The sequence below is a fragment of the Heloderma suspectum genome, chromosome 15 (assembly GCF_057233095.1).
Source record: "Heloderma suspectum isolate Gila_16-S chromosome 15, 16-S_ref, whole genome shotgun sequence".
NCBI classification, from domain to species: domain Eukaryota; kingdom Metazoa; phylum Chordata; class Lepidosauria; order Squamata; family Helodermatidae; genus Heloderma; species Heloderma suspectum.
This window is the reverse complement of record NC_139472.1, coordinates 8,758,182-8,781,913: the sequence shown is the minus strand read 5'-3', so window position 1 is coordinate 8,781,913 and position 23,732 is coordinate 8,758,182. Positions and strand designations below refer to the sequence as shown.

Below are 23,732 nucleotides of genomic sequence, written 5' to 3'. Positions count from 1 at the left end.
AGATGGCCGCAGGTCAATCCCCACAAGAGGAGAGGGCAGAGGCTCAGTGGTCCCCGAGCCAACCAGAGTCCCGGCGAGTGAAGAGTCAGGCCAGAAGAACCCTGGAGAGGGCTGCCCATTTGCAAAGGAAGGCTCCTCATGTGTAAAGGAATCCTCACGAGAAGGACCCTCCTCAACTGGAGGACTTCTTTCAGAAGCCGCTGATAGGATGTAGCTAAGTCCTGGTGGGGCTCGGTTTATAAGCTCTCAGTTGAGAGCTGTTGCTTGCTGGAGCGAGACCTTTATGTTGCCTCTCCGTGCCTTGCTCCCTAGCCATCCGGGCTTGCTTCTTTGGGCAGATCTCCTGTGCCTTTGACCCCTGGATTCCTGAGCAGACTCTGGTTCTTGGATTGTGCTTGTATTGGACTGTTTGCCTGTGCTTCTGACCTCTGCCTGTTTTTTGACCTTCGACACAGATTTGCCCCACAGCCTGCCTTCCGGAGTCAGCATCTTGGGGGAGCTTAATTAATTAATTAACTAATTGCATTTTTAGACCACCTGATAGCCAAAGCTCTCTGGGCAGTTCAGAACAATTAGAACAATAAAATATAAAACAATAAAATACAGATGATAAAATACAAAATAAATGTTTAAAAAGTGTTTGAAACTACAATATACTAATAAAATAATCAAAGAGAAGCTAGTAGCAACAAATTTAAACTACAGCACCAGTTAAAAACAAACTGAAACCATAAAATGCATGGGAGAATACAAAGGTCTTCACCTGGCACTGAAACGATCACAATGTGGGTGCCAGGTGAGCCTCTCTGGGAAGCTCAATCCATAACTGAGGTGCCACAGCAGAAGAGGCCCTCTTCCTTGTAGCCACTCACCTCACTACCTTTTGTGGGGGCTCCTGGAGAAGGGCCACTGAGGATGATCTTAGGGTCTGGGAAGGTCTGGGAAGGCCCTATGAAAAAGAGAGACTGAAAGAACTGGGCATGTTTAGCCTTGAGCAGAGAAGACTAAGGGGAGATACAATAGCGCTCTTCAAGTCCTTGAAAGGTTGCCCCAGAGAGGAAGGCCAGGATCTCTTCTCGATCATCCCAGAGTGCAGGACACGGAAGAATGGCCTCAAGTGACAGGAAGCCAGATTCCGGCTGAACATCAGGAAAAACTTCCTGACTGTTAGAGCAATATGACAATGGCACCAACAACCTAGGGAGGTGGTGGGCTCTCCCACACTGGAGGCATTCAAGACGAGGCTGGACAGCCATCTGTCAGGGATGCTCTGACTTGGATTCCTGCACTGAGCAGGGGGTTGGATTTGATGGCCTTGTAGACCCCTTCCAACCCTACTATTCTATGATTCTATGAAGGTGTATATAGAAGGAGACAATCCTTCAGGCGACTTGGCCCTAAGCCGTTTATGGCTTTGAATGTTAGTACCAGCAATTTGAATTGGGCCTGGAAACAGACAGATGAAAGAGTACTGGCATAATGTGATCATGTTTGTCAGTCCCTGTTAATAGCCTTGCTGCCCTATTTTTGATCAACTGAAGTTTCCAGACTATTTTCAAAGGCAGCCCCAGGTATAACAAATTGCAGTAATCCAGACAAGAGGTTATTAGAGCATGGATAACTGCTGTAGCAGACAGTTTGATGAAAATGTCAACCCAGTGTGCAGCTGCTGTGAAAAAGGCAAATTCCATGATAGGCATAACTAGGAAAGGAACTGAGGATAAAACTCCCAATGTCATACTGCCCTTATACCAATCTATGGTGCGACCACACTGGGAATTCTAGTCACCTAAAAAAGGACATTGTAGAGCTGGAAAAGGTGCAGAAAAGGGGCAACTAAAATGATCAAGGGGCTGGGGCATCTTCCCTATGAGGGAAGATCACAACAGCTGGGATTGTTTAGCTTGGAAAAAAGGAGGCTAAGGGGAGACGTGATAGAGGTGTACAGAATTATGCCTGGGGTGGAGAAAGTGGACAGGGAGACGTTTCCTCCCTCTCTCATAATACTAGAACCCAATGCGGTCATCCCATGAAGCTGATTGGTGGGAGACTCAGGAAAGATCAAAGGAAGTCCTTCTTCCCACAGCACAGAGCTGAACTATAGAATTCGCTGCCACAAAATGGAGTGAAAGCCACCAATTTGAATGGCTTTAAAAGGGGATTGGACAAATTCCTGGAAGAGAAGGCTATCAACAGCTATTAGTCCTGATGGCTCTACCTCCAGTACCAGAGGCAGTGAGCCTGTGTATACCAGTTGCTGGGGAACATGGGCAGGAGGGTGCTGTTGCATTCATGTCCTGCTTGTGGTTTTCCCGTGGGCAGTTGGTTGGCCATTGTGTGAACAGAATGCTGGACTAGCTGGACTTTGATATAATCCAGCAGGGCTCTTCTTACGTTCTTATATTCTTATGGCTCTTATGTTCTTATATTCTTATGATCATGAGCCACCCACAGCAGGACAAAGGTGGGGGGGGGGATATCCAAGAGGCCTTCTCCGCTGCAGCACCTGATTATGCAATGGCCTCCCTCCCAGAGACCCAGCTGTTGCCAAAACCAGTTTCATTTTGGCACCAAGTTAAGACCTTTTTTCTCACCCAAGCTTGTGTGACTTTGCAACTATAGCTCAGTTCTGAAGTCCCACTGCTGATTTTATACCAGATTGTGTGTGGTGGTGGAGGGAGTTGCGGTGTTTTTTGGATTTGGGGTCAAACTGTTTTTATCAAGTGCATCCCAGCCTGAGATCTTTTGACTAGAGGTGGGGAAGAAGTTCATTCAGCTCACCTTTTAATGACAACTTACCTAATTCCACATTTTCAAACCACTATGTGAGCCAAAATTCAGCTATCTGACAAAATTTGCATATTTCCAAATATTGCAATGGAGTTCTCCAATCGAAGAATGTGTATATTTGGGGAGATAACATCTTTTAAAAATGCATAATTGTAGGACAATTACTTGCAAAATGGGCAGGTCTTCAGGAAAATGCATACAAAAACACATGTAGGAGGAGAAAAGTGCACAAAAATGCTTATGAATTGTCATGTGAACTTTTTCAAACAAAATTTGGAAACGCACGCAAACTTAAGATTGGACACATTCTCAAACTTCAAGATGAAACAGACTTTAGAATGGAACAATGTGAAAGTGAGCAAAAACATGGCTGGCTGGGGCATGCTGGAAGTTGTAGGACTTTTTTTCTGTCTATACATGCAAGAGTCTTCTCCACATGAGCTACCCAAAGTTAGGGTGGCCACTTGTGCATCACCAAAATAGAGGAGATGCTCCACCCAAAAAAGAGGAGAGAAGAGGACATGGATTTGTATGAAATGTGGATAGGCTAATTCAGGGATGGGCAGAAGAGAGGTCTCCAGATATTTTGGACTTCAATTCCCAGAAACCCCTGCTGGTATGACCAATGGTCAGGAATGCTGGGAGTTTGGAACTTCTGGAGGTCAACATTCTGCCCACCCCTGAGCTAATGGATCTCTAGCCACGCAACCATATACACCATCATTGTGATTTAACTAGAAATGCAATACATCTCGCCCTAGTGTGGAAGACGATGGTATTGCTTTTCAGCAGCTGTAGTTTTATTCCCAGGAGGAAAGCAAAGAAGACAACTAGTAATTAAGAGGTGGGAATAAAGGAGGGGACTCACCATCGCATCCCAATCCACTCTTTGACCCAAACCTGCCAAGGGGAAGCCCAAAGCAACCGGTTCCATTCAGCCGCAGGCGCTTGTGACTTTTGCCAGCACAAGCCTCGCAGGAACCATCCCTCTGAACTGGTTCTTCTGTCCCATTTGCTTCTCCTTGGATATGTATAATTTCTGCCTCCTGGCCCTACAAAGGAATAATAGAAGAGGCTGGGTGGACATCTATCAGGCCTGCTGTAACTGTATCCTGCGTTGCAGAGCCTTCACTGAGCAGGGAGACGGCCGGTTAGCTGATCTCCGAAAATCCTGTTTATTTATTTGTTTGTTGATTTGTTTATAGTATTTTTATCCTGCTGCTCAGCCAAAAAGGCTCCCAGAGTAGCTTACCATCAGTCGGTAAAACAAAACGGGCTTGCAGTATAAAAAGACATGACACACAAGGAAAAAGGGACGGGGAGGGAAGAGGAAAAAATGATGCAGTCTTACAGGCGGAACACCCACCCCCCCTTTCCCTCTCAACTCCCTCTGTACAGGCTGCTGACATGGTTGCTGGTGAAGAACAGCCAACCTTATTAAGAGCAGGTAGATTGAAATTTCACCAACAGCAGAATTCCAAGTATCCTCGTGCTGGGCTCGAATTCCACCACCACCACCACCTCTGTGGCCCCATCCTCAGGCGGGATGGGCAGAAGGAGAAAATTGTTACTGTTCTGAGGAAGGGAGAGAATTGTGTTTCAAACTGCTTGTGGATCCCTTCCTTTAACGTTTTTTGCCACTGAAAAGGTCTGCCAAATAGCCATTCCACGGAGGCATGGTGGGTGAAATGGCTGCTGAACTGAACTGAGTGTACCACCGCTTGAGATCCATAGTTCTGGGATGGGGTGGAAGTGAGCCCATGGATTCTTTAGAGCCGGGGTGGACAAACTAGGGGGACCCAGGGGGCATCGCCCTGCCATGGGCCACAATTCACAGGGGACCACAGATTCCACAGGGCAGCCAGAAAAAAATCAGCTGTTTTGCCCCCAAACAGGTCAAATATAGCATGTTCTGAAGGTAAATTTGACCCTTCTAGCACTCCATAACAGCTATGGAGCACTAAAGGGGTCAAATTTAGCTTCAGAGCAAGCTAAATTGGCCTGTTTGCACACTGTAGTGCTAAGACTGCCATTAAAAAAAAAGAAATGGTGGTTTGGAGGGGGGTTATGCCACCGCTGAATTTGGCAGCATAATGGGGGTAGCACAACAGGACTACAGTGTGCCCGACATGCAGCCTGCGGGCAACATGCTGCCCACCCCTGCTTTAGAGGCACCAGTAAAACTGAATTGGTTTGTAGCTTAGACCTAACCCTTAGATTGGTGCTTCTTTGACATAGACTCATCTCTCTCACAGTGAGTGGTTTGCACAGGGCAGATTAAACTCCATTTCAGAAGAGCTGTATTTAGGGATGTACAGATTTTGTAAAATCCATTCTGTCTGCATTTCGCAAATTGTCAGGTGCCTTTTGTTCCATCATCCGGTCATTGACGGAATCGGACTTTTTCCAATTCCCTGCATTTGTGCAAATTTGCACTTGTGGAAATGCACAAATCCCCCCCCCCCGTGCATTTTCATGCTTTCACCTATGGGGGAAATGCATATTTTTGGCTGGTGTTTTTTTTTTATTTTATGTATTTTTCTACGACTAAATTTGCATAAAATTCCAGAAAGTTAAAAAAAAAAAAGTCTGCAAGTCTGTGGAATCCGTGCGACTTGGGAAAAGCCCATGAAAAGCCTCAAAATCCACAGGTCAGACTTATAGAAATCCGAACTCATTTGATTCTGTTGGGAATTTTTCTGACATCCCTGGCTGGATTATTAGCTTGATGGATTGTATGGTTACACATTATATGATGATGACGACAACAACGGTGATGCAGCTGCATATGTTCCTATATACTGAGCCAGGCCCTTGGTCCATCAGGCCCTGTATTGTCTCAACACTGACTGGCAGCAACGGCTCTCCAGGGTTTCAGGCAGGATTCTTTCCCAGCTCTACCTGGAGATGCTGTGGATCGAACCTGGGACCTTTAGTGTGCAAAGCAAATGCACTCCCACTAAGCCTGATCCTCTTTAACCTCCATGATGTCCCCAAGATTGAGGAGGCCTCCTCCTCCTAACATCCCCCACTGCTTTCCTGTACTTTGCCAGGGTTGGGGGGGGAGTTGTCTGTTAACAGAAAGGGGCTTTGTGCTTTTCCCAATCTACAGGACAGGAAGAAGACTGACTGAGTGGGGATCTCCCAGTCCCTGCATCTGTGGGCTGGACAGAAACAACTTCATCTTTAGTGCTCCTGACTCCCAGGCATCTCTGGGGAAATGTGGTACTCCAACGTGGTGCAGCCACCTGTCAGGGGGCCCTAGCCGGCCTCTTTCAGTCTACTCCAGTAGCCAACTCCAGACACAGACAAAGGATTCTTTTCAAGGTGTTATTCCTTTTACAACTTAATAACTCTATCACCAGCGACTAAGCTATGAACAGCAGAGTAACCTATGCCCCTGGGTTGGAAACAGTTGGTCCCCATTTGAACGAGAATCACTTGCAGACCTTGAACTTATGGGCTAGGGAGAGTCCCTCCCCTTTTCCCTTGGGTCCTCTGGACATGACTGTTGCTTGCGCGCCAAACGGGCGCTACGCCTCCTTTCCGCACCCTCCATAGCATGTTGCTCTCTGCATCTGCGTCGAGCATCCAGCCAGCCCTCCTCCTGCACTCTTTCACTCCCAGGAATGCTATCTATGTCTGGAATGCTGGGAGGAGGAATCTCTGTCAGCTGCAGGGCCTGGGAGGGAAGAGCGCGCTCCTCTCCCACAGATGGCTGTTCCTCCTCAGAATCAGAACTGCTCTGAGGTTCTATGGGCTCAGTGTCCACCCTGACACCACCTCTGGAATACCATATGCTCTTCCAGTGGGCCCACCACAAAAAGGCAGGTTTTGTAGAGCTGGAAAAGGTGCAGAAAAGAGTCAGTGATGGACAGCTCAGTCGAAATTCAGTCTGACAATTCCGCACATGTTGAGTTGTAAGACCATTCCATCTCATTAACCACATTGATATGTGGAGATAGATGATGATGATAGAAGATAGAAAGAAAGAAAGAAAGAAAGAAAGAAAGAAAGAAAGAAAGAAGACCCAACTACACCATTCATTCCACCTGGTGCTAGATAGAATCCAAAATCTGCAGTGATTTGAAAAATATGATCCTTAAGGGAATTCTGCAGTTGCACTGCCCTGTTTAAAAAAACAAAAATCTGCCACCACCTCCTGCTGAAGGCAAGACTTGCAGATATGTACTTCTGAGCAAATGTTAGGGGGACCATGCTGTAAAAGGAGGTGGGGGTTATGATAAACTGAATACAAAGAGAAATTACCGATGTCAGAGGAATCCAAAACAAATTCAAATGTGTTCAGATGCCCGTGCATCCAACCTGCAGAGTCCACAACAGACCAGCTTTTTCCAAATCACCTGGATTCTGCAGACTTGTGGGAGGGGTTTTTACTTGGGGGGGGGTGGGGGATTTACACAAGTGCGCATTTTCACATGTGCAAACAGGAATGAAATTCTAGTTTTAAAAAAAAATGATTCCGTCAACGAGTGGACGATGGAACAAAAGACTCCTGACAGCCCACGAAACGCAGATGGAACAGATTTAACAAAACAATAGCCAGTGTGGTTGTGTGGTGGTTAGAGTGTTCGGCTGGAACTCAGGAACCTGATCATATTCAAAAATCTATCCTGATCCTATTCACAAGCAAAGCCTTATCAAATTGTGGCCTGTGACTCTTCGCCTGAATTTTGAAGGGCTGGAGCTCAGCCCAGGGACAGCTTTAAAAGGGATTAGACAAATTCATGAGCAAGGACTGCCAGTGTCCTTGCTATCAATGTCTCTAAGCCATGAAAGCTAAATGGAACTTCCAAAGGCAGTTTACTTCTGAATACATCTAACCAGCTCCTGTTGGGGGGAGGGTGCTGCCTAGGTGCAGCTTTGGACTGACCAAGAAGGGCTCTTCTTATGAACTGATAAGAGTCAGAGGGATAAGGTAAGGCGGTAGGCTTCCTTCTGCCCAGCTTCCCTTCCCTCCTCTGTGAAACTTCACAGTCCACTGGCTGGGAGGAAACCCCAACATCCATGCATCCTGTCTAACTCTACATGCCGTCTTCCATCTGTGAATGTGGTCAATGCTACTCTGCCTTGTGACAAGGAAAGGGACGATGTCTTCTGAGCTATGGGGACTTTTCAGGGAGTCCTGGCTCCATTCATTCATTCATTCATTCAGTGAGCTGTATAGGTAGTAGGAATGACTGCAAGAACCAGCAGGCCTCAAACACAACTGTTCTTTATTCAGTACACACAGAAGTGAGAACTTAGCAGAAGCTCCACCCACTGCTGCTGCTCCCAATTCTACAGGAGCTGCCAAGGCTCAAAAACAATAACTAAGTGACAGCACCAGCACCCCCAGAATACATAACATTCCTCCCCCCTTAGCTATCACAGTCTTCCAACCAAGGAGGCACCCTTTCATGGCACAGTCTCTGCACTCGACTAGTAGGTGTAGATTGCTCAGATGACTTTCTTTTAATAACTGCCATAGGTAAGGAAGGAGACTTGCTCCCATCACTTAGTGGTTCTGGTGCTTCAGCTAGCAGTGAGAGAAACACATCTGTTGCAGACAGATCTTCAGCCGTTACCTCTGCTGATGACAACCGACTGTGGCCAGAATGCCTTCTCAGCCGGTCGACATGGCGATGCCACACTGACCCATCTGCACAGTGGACCTTATATGACACAGGGCCAGTGACCTCAGTGATAGAGGAAGGAATCCCTCTTGGTCTAGCGCCATAGTTCCTAGCAAACACCTGATCTTGCGGGGCAAACCAACAGAGAGCAAGAGCTGAGAAGGCAGCATCCAGAGCTTGCTCCCATTTGCTTGGCCAGTCTTCTGCTAAATCTGGGTGGAGACGGTCAAGGCAAGTTTTTAGACGCCGCCCCATAAGTCATTCTGCAGGACTGACTCCTGTGGTCGCACAAGGAGTAACGTGCTGAGCAACGAGAAGCCTGGTGAGGCGTGTTGGCCGGTCTCCTCCTGCAATGTGCTCCAGGGCATCTTCTGTTGTCTGCACCATCCGTTCTGCTTGGCCATCTGCTTGGGGATGATGAGGTGCAATGTAACAGCCCAAATGAGGATCTTGTCAGAAAAGGTTTTAAATTCATCAGATGTAAATGCAGTCCCAATTACTATAGCATCAGGCAACCCATGGGTTGTAAATAAGTGACACAGTGCTATGATGGTTGCAGCAGCTGTTTGTGATGGCACTAGGACTATTTCAAGCCACTTTGAGTAAGAATCTACCACAACCAAGAAGTGGTGTTTTTTTTACATATAAAGCTCTAAACAACTTAGGACCCAGTTACGTGAAAGAGCATCTCACCATATATAGAGAGAGACACATTAGAACACTATGATCTTCAGGGGAGACTGCTATCCATGCCACACCCTGCTGAGTCCCATTTGGAAGCAATGAGACTTCTCAGTGGTGGCCCCCTCCCTCCCTCTGGAATGACCTCCCCTCTGCAACACATCAGGCATCAATAATCATGGGCTTCTAATGATCATTAAAAAACTGACGTGTTTACCCAACCATTAACTTGTCTAAATGTTGCTGTGATTTTCTAAGGCTGTATTGTTTTATCATTTGTTGTAAACCACATTGGGATCTTTAACATGGGAAGTGGTTAATAATAATAATAATAATAATAATAATAATAGAAATTATAATATCATCAGACATTAATTTCATAAGTGTGTGTGTGAGAGAGAGACAGACAGACAGACAGACAGAGAGAGAGAGAGATTACCTTTGAGGCCAATTTTATACCCCTGCCTAGGTTACATCTGGAATGTGTTGGACTACAAATCCCACCATCCCCAGCCAGGTTGGAGAAAGTCTGCCCTATAGTCTCACCCTCTTTGTTGTCTGGCAATCTTTCTGTAACACGGGCCTTTGCATTACCTCGAAAAGCAGAGATTATTAATCTTTTCCAAAGAAGTTATTAGTCAGTAGTTAATTCTTATCACAGCACAACAGATCCAGCTACATAATGAGCCCTCCTCTAGCTGGGGGATGAGGCCTTCCCCTTCATTGCAAACTGCATCCCCATCTTATTAAATGGTGTTGCATTCACAATGATGCTTTGGGGTTCTTTTCCCCACCCCCTTCATGTGAGACAGAAAGCCCAGAAATTGTTGGAGTTTAGCTTGAGCAGCTCAGCCTGTTGTTAAGATTAAGAAACACGGAGCTGAGCAAGAAAGTTTGCCAAGTTGACAAAGAAGTTGTTAAAAGCAAATGAGAATATGCCTGTGTTCACAGGGGAGATGTTCCAATATCTGTGTCACCCTTCAGTTGAAGCTGGAGTTAACATTTTCTGAAAAAGGCTCGAAGGTTGGAAATTTAAACACAGGGTCTCAGTCACCAGACATTTCTCTCCCAGCCAAAATCAGTAGGCACAGCTATTCCCAGCATGGAGAGAATGACCATGGTGTACCTGCCTGCTGTATAGCTGTTAAAGATGAGGAGGCTATCAGAAAACAGAGGTGACACCCCCTAATTCAGCACTAATATAGTTGAAGCCAGGCTTGGATCTGTCCATTTTGCTTGCTCCCGCATTCGAGTTTTTAAAATCTCAGGTTCTTTCCATATTTATGGAGCAATGTACAAATCTTGGTAAGTTCTTCTAAAAATCTACCCGTATACTATGTTCATCGTCTAAGGCCCTCCTCTGGGTGCCTCCTTTGAGAAAGGCTCAGAAGCCAGCAACAATGCAGAGGGCCTTTTTGGTGGTGGCCCCCTAATTACGGACCGATCTCTCTGATGAGCCCCACCCAGCACCAACATTGTTATCTTTCTGGCACCAGGTTAAGACCTTCCTCTTCTCTCAGGCATTTGGCAGCCTATGATGAGGTTTTAATCAGGTCCTGGATTTTTCTTATTGTTGATGGTTTCAGAATAGCTTTAGATATACGTGTGTCTCTGTGTGTGCCACCTGTTTATATGTTTGTATGCAAATGATTTTTACCATGCATTTTAAAGTTTTAATCTTTGTAAAACACCCAGAGAGCTTCAGCTATTGGGCGGGATAGAAATGTAATAAATGAACGAATGGGTGAAAAAACAAATGAAATTCTTACCCATCCATAATTGCACCTTTCCTAGGCATACTTGGTCGATAGGCCCTTTTTCATTATATGTGTCAAAAGAGTCGGTGTGCACGGACCTGGTCAGCGGTCCCAGTACTCCTGAGGACAAACTCCTATTTGCATTTTAAAAAGAAAAAACCCACCTGTTGAAAGCAAAGACACATTTAAGATCACATGCATTTGTTTGGCCCTAACCATCTCTTGTCAACAACCAGAGCGTTCCCTCCCTTCGCTCTTTGGAAGAGGGGGCTGGCTCTCTCCAAGGTGCTGAAAACCTTCCAAGCCCAAGACTATCTTCAGTGCCATTCGATTGCCTTTAGGGTACATAACTGCACAAACCGCATTTCTCATCTCGGCACAGCGTGATATGGAACAGGAGGTTGTATATCATTTTTTTTAAAGGCTGTGTAAATCCTGCTCTAGCCTAGGGCAGGCCAGCTAGATCAACACACGGTGCAGCACGACATCTCTTCCTGTGTCCTCGGTGCTCCAAAACATGCCAGGAAGCCACTTGGCATGGGGATTTTTGAGCCCAGCTTGGCTTGCCAGCCATTTAGAGTTGTCCTGGACCAGTCTTCTCCCCGCCTGGTTCCCTCCAGATGTGTTGGATGACAACTCCCATCAGCCCTATGCTGAGGATGATGACAGTTGTAGTCCAAACCATCTGGAGGGAACCAGAGTGAAGAAAGCTGCCCTAGATAGTTTAGAAAACATTTGAAGTCTGCCTTGGTTAACCAGTTTCCAAAAACAATGTTTATCTCACATAAATGGGAGATACTTTTTCACCTTTACTTTCCATAGGAACATAAGAAGCTGCAGCAGCAGCTCTCCAGGGTTTCAGGCAGGAGTTTGCCCAGCCTAGCCTGGAGATGCCAGGAATCAAACCTGGGACCTTGTGCATGCAAAGCATGCGCTCTACCCCTGAGCTACAGTTCCTAAAGGAGCAGGATGGTCTAGCTGTCTCTTAAGAATCAGATGAGGGGAACAGTGCTGCACCTTCCCTGACAGTGCAACCTCCAGAGTGTAGGCCAGGAAATATACAGGTAGCTTGTGCAGCATTCCAGCCGGTTTCTGAGGAGCTATCCCTGTCTGACATGTTAATGGAGCTATTGCTGTAGCTTACTGTATACAATTTCTCACAGTAATAATGCAGCAAATAAATCACCTTCACTTCTAAAAGGGTTTTCATTGCTTCTGCTTGCAGAACTGGCATCTCCAAAGATGCCTCCTCACTCATTGTTCAAAATGGAGAGGACTTTCCAGTAGCCTGCTAGAAGAGAGCTGTCTTCCCACTGCCAGCACCACCAGAACAAAGTGTTCTTAAATGCTGGGTAACACCAGGTCCAGCATCCTGTTTCAAAAAGTGGCCAACTAGATGTCTCTGGGAAACCCACAAGGAGGCACAAAGGCAACCCCTCCCCTCTAGCAGCTGGTTTTCAGGGGTAGAGTACCTCTGAACATGGAGGTTCCACTGTATTCTGTAAAGTGGGTGTGTTTAACCTCTTTCAGCTCGAGGGCTGCATTCCGTTTCAGAGAAGCTCTCAAGGGCCACATTCCAGTGGTGGGTGGGGCTGAAGGCAAAAGGGGCAGAGCCCAAAATACCAGCATATTTTAGTATAAAGCTCTTTCTGCCAGTAGCTAAGCCTTAGGAGAGACATTTCAACCTCTTAGAAGGAGGGGAAAAACTGGACAAAGGAAGGAAGCTACAACATGATTGTCAGATGGGGGAAAGAGGAGAGGCCAGGGGAAGGGGGGTGCCTTCTGGGGTGTGGCCTTCTGCAGGCCAGAAATGGCCCCTGGACTTGATGCTCTGTATCCCTGCTGTAAAGTACCATGCACACTGTATATGTAACAATTAGAAATACTCTTCCCATGGTGGCTTGTCAGACAATGAGGAGGGAACTAACTTGGTGCCCATTCCACTGAAAAAGACAGAGAAAGATGATGGGCTACTCTCGGAGGTGGTGGAGCAACTAGAAGAGAACAGAAGGCCGAGAGGAGGTATGGTAGCGCTCTTCAAGTCCTTGAAAGGCTGTCACAGGGAGGAAGGCCAGGACCTCTTCCCAATCATCCCAGAGTGCAGGACATGGAATCATGGGCTCAAGTGACAGGAAGACAGATTCCAGCTGAACATCAGGAAGAACTTCCTGACTGTTAGAGCAAGATGACAATGGAACCAGTTGGCTAGGGAGGTGGTGGGCTCTCCCACGCTGGAGGCACTCAAGACGAGGCTGGGCAGCCACCTGTCGGGGATGCTCTGACTTGGATTCCTGCATTGAGCAGGGGGTTGGACTCGATGGTCTTGTAGGCCCCTTCCAACCCTACTATTCTATGATTCTGTGATATCCCTGTATGTATATCACTATAATGAGATAGCCGAAAGAACTAATAGCCATGCATTGACCTCTCTTCCTCCATGATTGTAACTAAACCTCTTTAAAAGCCACCTAAGCTAACATCCATCGCCTTATTTTGTGGTGGGGAATTCCATCTACTAATTGTGTGTTGTGTGAAGAAGTACTTCCTTTTGGCTCATGCCTGAATCTCCCATCATTCAGCTTCATGGGATAATCCCACTGGGTTCTAGAATTACGAGAGGAAGGGGGGGGGCTTTCCAATGTTCCACATTCTCCACACCCAGCATAATTTTATACATCCCGGTCCTGTCCCCATTTTGATCACCTTTTTTCCCTAATCTGAATCACCCTAGATGATTTCCACAGGGGCAACCAAAAGTCCTGTGGCATCTTAAAGACTAACAATTTTATTCTGGCATAAGCTTTGGTAAACACTGTCTACTTTGTCAAATGCATGAAGTGTTAACCTTGAATTGGCAGATTTATATACATTTGCCAGACTGCAGGGAGAGATGTAAACTGTATTATCAGAGGCAATTGAAATGCAAAAAGAACAGACAGTGATAATTACCTTAACAGTTCCCCAGATGTTGTGATCTTTCTCTTCCTACCAACTGATCATTTTGGTTGCAATTTTCTGTATGTTTTTCTGGCTCTACAATATGGGCCCATGTCAACTACCGAAAAGTGTGGGGAAGCAACAATAGAGGCCATCTAAAGGGCTCCCTCTCTCTTTGTCTCACACACACACACATTTTTTTTTAATATCTTGTATGAAATAATATCAAAAGTCTTCGTTTCTAAATGTTAATGTGTTTCCACACTGAGATATCTGATATTTCCCACTACACAATATATAGATATATTAAAGGCTTTAAAAGCTTTGCTGGGAGACAAGTGTGCAATTGATGCGTTCCCCTAGGTTTTGCTCAAATGATAAGCTGATTGAGAGCCTCGCATTTAATTAAATATGCAAATTAACCAGTATCCCTTTGGTCCCATGCTACATTAAGAGAAGATCATGTTCTGGAACTGATGAGCATAGCAGGCTTTTTGAGCAAATATCCAAGCGCTTTGGCATCCCGGGGAAGAAGGACACAAGTGCAATTGCTAATGGTAACAGGTTGTTGCAGAACCCAGGGGGGGACATCGCTAAAGTCAGTTGGCTGCACTGAAATGGCATTACAAGCCTGACATCTCTCTGTGCTTTATTTATTTTATTTATTTATTGCATTTATATCCCGCCTTTTTTCCTCTTGCAAGGAACCCAAGGCGGCTTACATTATCTTCCTCCTCTCCATTTTATCCTCAAAACAACAACCCTGTGCGGTAGGCTGGGCTGAGAGTCTGTGACTGGCCCAAAGTCACCCAGTGAGCTTCCATGGCCGAGTGGGGACTAGAACCCGGATCTCCCAGCTCCCAGTCCAACGCTCTCACCACTACACCACACCGGCTTTAATGTGATTAGGGCTGGAGAGAAGGAAAACAGGGTGTGGCTGTGGTCGTAGGTGTCATTTTTCCTTCAGAGAGTTAGGATCCTAGGAAGCAGTTTTCTACCACGTCATAGGCAGTAGAGGCTGGTGGCTCCGATGCCAATGGGGCAGTGAATCTGATCTGGATTTCAGTCAGAACCACCAAGAACCTAAAAGGAACTATCCTAGGTGCTGAACCTATTTGAGGTCTGGTCCATTTCAGCTGGTATTCTCTACCCCACCCTTTCCCAACAGTGGGTCCCCAGATATCATCAGACTGTAACTCCCATCATCATGCTCAATGGTCAGGAATAATGGGAGCTGTAGTCCAACATCATGTCAGGAACCCAGGCTGAGAAAGGACAGCCTGCTACATTGGGGGGGGGGGCGGTAAGGAACCTGGCGACCTCTGGATGTTTTGGGCTACAACTCTCATTGTCACCAACCATTGGCCGTACTGACTGGGGCTGATGGGACTTGTAGTGCAAAAAATCTGAAGAGTGCCAGGCTGCCTGCTCCTGGTGGATATTGACTTGTAGCATCTCTCCAGGGCTTCAGGCAGGGATTTTCCTCAAGCTTAACAGGGGGCCACCACCAAGAAGGCCCTCTCCTTTGCTGCCATCCTTTGAATCTCCCTCAGAGGAGCAGGTGCTAAGTGGGGGGGGGGAGCTAGCAGCGTGGCCTCACCACTCTATAGTCCAGGGGTGCTGAACCTCTTTCAGCCTGAAGGCCAAATTCCATTTCAGAGAAGCTCTCAGGAGCCGCATTCCAGTGGTGGGTGGAGCCAAAAACAAAAGGGTCGGGGCCAAAAATAGAATAGGGGGGGACGCAAAAGCTGGGAAACCACCAAATGATTGGCAATCAGGGAAAAGGGGGCTTCACCATCTGGGGAACCTTGGAGAGCCAGATTGGGACCCCATGCAAGCCAGATTTGGCCCAGGAGGCTGAAGTTCATCACCTCTGCTTTGCTCACATAGAATAACATGTAAAGGGGATTCCAATATTCACCGTATTTTCAAAAAAACACGCACAGTTCCTCTCTCATGTCCTATTTTACATAATGTCCTCCTATTTCAAGGCCTCCAGTTATGGGCTATCAGTAATTTTTGCCTTGCAACCACAAAAAGAACAATATTCTTTAAAACTGCTATTTATATGCAAGTGCAATTTGCCATAACTGCGATGCACAGTTGAGCCTATTTGTCCTCTTGCTAATAAGACACACACAATGTGCAATGGTGATTCCGACCTGCACAGCAGAAAGAAACCACATCTTAGTTTATTTTCTAATTTATCTATTTCTTTATTTTAAATGTTCTTATCCTGCTCCTCAGCCAAAAAGAAGTCTCACAGAGCATCTTACAGTCAATCAGTAAACAAGCCAACCCCTGTCCGCAGGTTTACATTCTAAAAAATGACACACACGGGGAAAAGAGATGGTGAGGAAAGAGGAAAAAGTTAGGTGGACTTCGGGCACAGTCCTAAGGAGATAGTTGGCAGCCTCCATAAGAACATCAGAAGAGCCCTGCGGGATCAGGCCAAGGGTCCATCTAGTCCAGCATTCTCTTCACACAGGGGCCAACCAGCTGTCCACCCGGAACCCACAAGCAGGGCATGAGCGCAACAGCACCCTCCCACCCATGTTCCCCAGCAACTGGTGTACACAGGCTCACTGCCTCTGGTACTGGAGGTAGCACGTAGCCATAAGACTAGTAGCCATTGATAGCCTTTTCCTCCAGGAATTTGTCCGACCCCCGTTTAAAGCCATCCAAATTGGTGGCCATCACTACATCCTGTGGTAGTGAGTTCCATAGTTTAACCATGCACTGTGTGAAGAAGGACTCCCAGTCAGCTTCATGGGATGGCCCCCTTGGATTCTAGTATTCTGAGAGAGGGAGAAAAATGTCTCCCTGTCCACTTTCTCCACATCAGGCATCATTCTGTAGCTCTCTATCACGTCTCCCCTTAGCCTCCATTTTTCCAAGCTAAACAACCCCAGCTGTTGTGGCCTTCTCTCATAGGGGAGATGCTCCGGCCCCTGGATCATTTCAGTTGCCCTTTTCTGCACTTTTTCCATCTCTCCAGAGGCAGAACATCCTCACCTCCATGTTCTGGCCACCCTGCATTTTCATGACATGGATGATTTCATCTGTCTAGCCCTGGAGAGGGAGGGAGCATATGAAGCCGCATAATTCAGCTTCCCCAATCTCCTCCCCTCCCTGCCCCCCAGACTGCCCCTTTTCCCCGTCTCTGTGCTCCATTTCCGAGCACGGGACTGTGCTGGCTACGGGGGGTGGGGGTGGGGTTCTGGACTCCAAGGTCAGGGCCCTGGCTCCGGCCTTGGATTCCAGGAACCAAACAATCCTATGTCCCCCAGAGGATGTCTAGGGGGCATAGGATTGCTCTCCCCAGGGCACAATCTGTGCATGTTTAGACAAAAAAGCTCTACAACTCCTGCCACGCCCCAGCCGGCCATGCTGTCTGGGGAATGCTAAGAGTTGTAGGACTTTTTCTGTCTCAACATGCATAGGATTGCACCCTTAATTTCTGCTTTTGCAGATAAGTGTCCTGAACAGTGTGCAGGAAACCAGAAAAAGGTGCAGGACTAAAGGGGCCAGTTGAACACATCTCAGTAAGCTGTGGGAATTCTCTTGAAGTCCAGATTTATTTTAAAGATGAGGGAGGACCTATTGTGGTTATTTCATTTTTTCCCGCCCCCTCTGCCATCCATTCAAAATGTACGCCTGGGTTTGTCACTCTCCTGGATGACCACAGTTCTCTCAGCCTTCCAACAGGCTTGTGCTGATGCTCCTCTGAAGTTCCATTGGTTGGCAAGACAGATTTTACTGTCTCCGTCACCTGGCACAGCTTGTTGGAGGCAGGGGGGCTTTATAAAAGCGGATGCTGCAGCCCCCTTCTGAGACAGGATAGAACTCAGAGGAGCAGATCTGACACTCGGTCTTCTCCAAGGAGTGTCCGGATCCATCCAGAATGCAGCTTGTGGTGAGGCTGGTAGCAGTGCTGCTGTTGGCTTGGAGTGTGAGAGCATCCGCCTTGCCGGGGGAGGATAAGTTTTCTGTGCAGAGCAGCCGGGTGAGTTGAAAAAAGAACAACATTCCTGAATGATCTGGGACTTGGTACGGAAGGGGTTTTTCTAGGCTTTCTGGCTACTTTTTGGGGAAAGCATTCAAAGCTTCTGGCTGGTGAGGAGTCTTTGCACAAGGGAGATTCCCCCCTCCCCCGAATATATATATGGAGTTAAAGGGATTGGAAAGATAAAATCAACATTTTAAAAAAGAGAACTGATGGAGAAAGGGGGGATCTGAAGAAAGAGGGTGAAGAAGGAAGCAGATGTGGGGAAAGGAGGGAGTTAAACCGAGAAGAAAGGAAGGATCTCTAGGTATATACCCCCTACTGAAAGGGGCTGCTAAAGTGAATATTACTGCACTGAGAACAGGATGCAGAGTGAATGAAAGGACAAAAGAGAAACAGCGCAATCCTATGCATGTCTACTCAAAAGTAAGCCCCATGTAAGTGGGGCTTCCTTTGTCTTTCCAAGGCAAGGGGGTGGGGAGGATTGCAGCCTTAGAGAAGGAAGGGGAGGGGGGAATAAAACAAAACGAAGGGACTGAAGCAGCCGCCGCCGCCGCCGCCTGGAATCCTTATTTAAAGGTTTCCTGAGGGGTAACCGTGTTTGCCTGTTGCAGCCTAAACAAGGAAGAGTCTTGTGACACCTTAAAGACTGACACGTTTATTCTGGCAGAAGCTTTCTTCTGCTTCCAGTGAAGAGGACAGCGTCCCCGAAAGCTTCTGCCAGAATAAATGTGTCAGTCTTTAAGGTGTCACAAGACACTTTGTGGTGGATGTTTTATTTGAAGGCGCATCTCATGTTTGGAAAGGATGCGCCCGGTTTCAGAACAACAATGCAGATGTGCGGAGGAGAATTCTGGATGGACTTTTGGCTCCTTTGGATCTGATCTCTTGATGGGGAAATTCCGGGAGGGCGAAGGTAGGTGGCTCAAGCAAGATGGTTAGATTGGGTTTGGTGACAACTGCTGAAGAGAAGGGAGGTTAAACTGTTTCCTGTCTTTCAGGGGTCTAGTTTTGGAAGCTGCAGGTGTATCCATTATTATGGTAAATCCACCTGATCGAAGTGGTCCAACTCCGAGCCAGATCTTGGGCGGAGGGGGGGGGGGACATTTTTTGACCGACCACTCCACGAAGAAGTTAAAAGGAAAGTTACTAACTCTTTGTTTGGAACCTGCAGGGCTCTTGTGCTCGTCTGCCTTTAACAGCCAAATATCACACAAGCGCAGCTCCTCCCAGGTTGGAGACATCAAGTGCACCTGTTGGATTTTTGCCTGTTGGTAGATACACTGGCCCGGGGGTGTGGGGAGTAGAATTTGATCCCATTTTAGTCATATTTGCAGAGTCAAAAAGGGCCAAAACAAATTAAAATCTAACAGTGCAATCGTACATATGTCTGCTCAGAACTAAATCCTGTTGATTTCAGTGGGACATACTCCCAGGTAAGTGTGTAAGGGATTGCAGCTTATGGGTGAAATCCTATGCACATTTAGACAGAAAAAGTCCCGCGAAAAAGTCCTACAATTCACAGCATTCCCCAGCCACCCATTGCCAGCTGGGAAATGCTGTTTTTACTGTCTAAAGGTGCATAGGATTGTGCCTTAAATGGCTTAAATTAAGGATAGTGGTGTTAACGAGGTTGTGGGTGTAACTGACTGTTCTATGCCAGGAAATGAGCAAAGCTATTATTATTATTATTCAATTTAAAATATCTTTTTCCATTGTGACTCTGTGTAATTTAGCTTTGACTGTGATGGACTGTCATCGTTATTTACACAGAAGAGAAAACTAGAAAATGAAGCATACGTTGGGGGGGCCCTTTCTTCCTCCTGACGGAGACCCAGTGCCTTTGACAGCACTGTGAAAGGCAGCGATTCAACTGACAGAGTGTTTCCCATTGCACCGCACTGGGGTGGGGGGTGGAATCGGCTCATGTTGAATTTCTGCCTGTTACACGAAGCTCTTAGTGGATCTTATTTGGGAGACCAGATGCAAAGGAGAAGAGGATTCATGTGCATTTAATAGTACCATGGAAATGGGATGTTCAACAGGGACAGGAAAAGGGTCATCTTCCAAAACCTCTACAGAACCGTTACAGGAACACAGGAAGCTGCCTTCTACTGAATTAGACCCTTGGTCCGTCTAGCCCGGTATTGTTGACACACTGACTGGCAGCAACGGCTCTCCAGGGTTTCAGGCAGAATTTTGTCCAGTCCTACCTGGAGATGCCAGGCATCGAACCTGGAACCTCCTGCAGGCAAAGCAGGGACTCTGCCACTGAACTATGGCCCCTTCTGAGAGCAGCTTCTAAAGTATCAAAAGGATGCAATTCAAAATGCGCATGACCTGCAAAACCCATCAGCAGAGATCAAACAGGCTCAAGACAACGCTAGCTCCTCGATATACAGTAGTCTTCTGCATTTATTCTACAGGAGGCCCAGTGTTTAAACCTGGATCTTCTCCAATCATGCCTCACACTAAAGGTAGATGTTCAGAGCAAAGGAGGCATGTGTGGAGGGTGGGAAAGCCTAAGGAGGGAAGAAGTAGGCTGATCTCCCAAGCTGGGACCCTCCAGATGTTTTGCACTACAACCCCCATCAGCCCCAGCAGGGTCAAGGTTAATGGGAGTTGTGGCCCAAATCATCTGCAGGGCACCAGTTTGTGGAAGGTGGAGGACAACGATGCCTGCAATCCAACATCCTCTTTCCCACGGTGGCCAACGAGATGTCTCTGGGGAGTCCCACAAGCAGGACATGGGGTGGTAACAACCTCCTAGCATTGTTCCTCAGTGACTGACTGGCATTTAGAAGCTGCCCCTGAAACCTGGAGGTTGCATATATAGCAACATAGGAAGCTGCCTTATACCAAGTCTGACACTTTGTCCATCTAGCCCAGTATTGTTGACACTGACTGGCAGCAGCAGCTCTCCAGGGTTTCGGGTTACAGCCCTTCCCTACACTTTTAGTCCTTGTGGTTCTGGAAAAAGTGCTAATCTAAATAGGAACATAGGAAGCTGCTTTATACTTAGTCAAACCCTTGGTCTATCTATATTACTGTCATCAATCATCGTCATCTTATTGTAAATTTCAAAACAACAAAGCAAAACAAAACCATAAAAGAAAAGAAAAAATTTATGTCAACGTGATTAAATGTATCAATTTCAGTTTATACATGTGAAATGTCTGTGTATACATACATATATATGTGCGTGCGTGCGTATGAAAATACAGCTTTCTAAAAAATAAAAGATTCTAGTTCTCATGGTTCTAAATAAAGGGCTGATTTACATAGGAACATCAAAAGCTGTCTTTATACTGATTCACATCTTTGGTCCATCTAGCCCAGTACTGTTGACACTGACTGGCAGCAGCGGCTCTCCAGCATTTCACAGGATTCTTTCCTAGCCCTCCCTGGAGATGCCGGGGATCTGCATGCAAAGCAGGGGCTCTACCACTGAGCCATGGCCCCTCCCCCATGATATATGGCTACCAGTCAATCATCATGATATAACTATCATGACTAGTATGTATTGATAGACCTGTTGCTTCAGAAAGCAGGACCATAACCAATGATTAGACATGGAAGCAAGCAGAGTTCAGGTAAAAAATAAACTAGGAGAAACATCCTAGGGGTATGAGATGTGTGATAGTGGAACAGACCGTCTCATTAGGTGGTGGACTCAGTGCTGGCGCTGGGGCAAGACACCCTCAGTGGGCTCCCTCCCTCAGTAAGTCTCCCTTCTCACATCGCCATAGTCACTTGCTGCTATAGTCACCTATAAGAAGACATAACCTCCTGTTTCTCATCGTTGCTGCCACTTGCTGGCTTAACAGGCAGACAGCCAGGGAGCAAGGAGGCCGCGGCATCTCCTGCTCCTCCTCACCACCACCACCATTGTCTGGGCCAGAGCGAAAGGCAGGTGAACAAGCAGGTTGCAACGGTGAAGAGGAGGAGCGACTCCAGGGGGCTTCTGTCGGTGGGCCCCTAATACAGCGTGGGCTCTCAGCAAGGTCCCAGTCATGCCTACCTTTGACGTCAGCCCTGGATGGACTCTCCTTTGTTGGAGGTATTTAAGCAGAGGCTGGGTGACTGTCTGTCAGACACATTGTAGTCACAAGATTCCTGCCCTGAGCTGCAGGTTCGACAGGATGGTCTGCAAGATTCCTTCTTGCAGCTTTAAAGTTCCATGATTCTATGACCTGCCCTCCATGAATATCTGCTCTTCCTCAGTTTTCATAACAGGGCACTTCCAGCAAGGGAGAAAATATCACAGCCCTCTTCTTTCTTCCTCTCTCTCCCCCTCCCTCCCTCTCTCCCTCTCTCTTCTTGACTACAGGAGCAAAGTAAAGCTCGTAAAGGCCTGATCCTGAAGATGCTGGCAGATGTACTGGATGGGACAGATGCGACAGCTTTCTTGGATTCAGAAGATCTGCTCGAAAGCAAACTGGAGGAAGAGCCCTCAGTGCTTGGGCGGTTATCCCACATCACCCAGCGAGATCGCAAAGCCCCTTGCAAAAACTTCTTCTGGAAAACCTTCACTGCCTGCTAACACACCAGCCAGCCACCCGCTCTCCCAGGACTCCTTTTGCCTCTGGATCTGGGGAGCCCTCCAACTTTGTCTCCCACTGTGTAGGGTCACCAACAGGGCCCAGGGGGTGGGAAATGCATCAGTCCGGCCTGCCCCTGACCTTTTAACAGAGGTTTGATCTGCAGATATAAGTAGACCAAGATGTTCATAGCATGGAGCAGACAATAAGAAATGATTGCTTGCTAATTGCTGCAGATCAAACAGTGCTCTTAAAGGGGGCCGCTCCCAAGGACCATGTCGAATGCTGACAACACCCTTCCCATCCTGGTCTTGCTAGAACATGACGAACTCTACCTGCCATTGTAAAATAGCCTCTGCCCATCCGTGGTTTGGTTTGGTTTGAGTTTTTTTTCTTTCTCTATTTCTTTCTCATTGAATGATTCAAATGTTGGCTTTCTGATGGTTCCATTCGCAAATAAAGCATGGCCTACAGGCTCCTGGGAACACAGCCTTCCATTTATTAATGTCTTCTTTCATCTTGGTGTACCTTTCAAGAGCTGGGGGAGGCAGGCACTGACTGGTGTAAGCCCGACAGGCTTGGTTGAAAACATAAGAAGAGGCCTATTGGCTCAACCCAAAGGCCTATCTCAGTCTTGACCTCCAGACATTTTGGACTTCAACTCCCATCAGCCCCATGGCCAATGGTCAGGAATTCAGGGAGTTGTAGTCCAAAACATCTGAAGGGCACCAGGTTGGAGAAGGTTGGCATAGACCCTGGAGATAAGAAGAGCCGTGAGGAATCAGACCAAAAGGCTTCTAGTTCCACATCGCCTACCCCACAGTGGCCAACTAGGTAATTCTGGGAAGCCTACAAGGAGGAATAAGCACAGTAGTACCTCCTGCTCATGTTCAACAGAAACCAGTATCTACAGCAGGGGTGGGCAACTTTAGGAGGTCCAGGGGGCCCCCAGACCCCATCCCAAGAACCACACACACACACGTGCACAGGTGCTCAAAGCAGGGGTCAAATAAAAAGTGAAATAAAATAAAAACAAAATGGCACCCAGAGCTGCTATGGAGTGCCAAAGGGGTCAAAATGAGCTTCTTTGCAAGCTAATTTTGACCACTTGGGGGCGCTGTAGCTGCCACAGACTGCCAGAAGGGTCAACATTACCTTGCAACGCAGCTAATTTTGACCTCTTGGACACTCCATAGCAGCTCCAGATGCCATTTTGTTTGAAAAAAAGTTTTAATTCTTTGGGGGGTGCCCCTAATTTCAGGGTGGGTGAGGGATTATGGGTCCACATGTGACCCACAAGCTGCATGTTGCTTCCTTCTGATCTACAGCATATTCCCTCTGATCCTGGAGGTAGCATATAACCATCATGACTAGTAGCCACTGA

General features: G+C 47.0%; 1 protein-coding gene across 1 annotated transcript; it reads left to right on the top strand.

The window, feature by feature from the left end:
- The first annotated feature begins 17,633 nt into the window (after nt 1–17,633).
- LOC146335283 (somatostatin-2-like) lies at nt 17,634–22,836 on the top strand. The gene is made up of 2 exons (XM_084822093.1): nt 17,634–17,807; nt 22,138–22,836. The coding sequence occupies exons 1-2, from the start codon at nt 17,706–17,708 to the stop codon at nt 22,348–22,350; spliced, it is 315 nt and encodes a 104-aa protein (XP_084678219.1). The 5' UTR covers nt 17,634–17,705; the 3' UTR covers nt 22,351–22,836.
- The last annotated feature ends 896 nt before the right edge of the window (nt 22,837–23,732 follow it).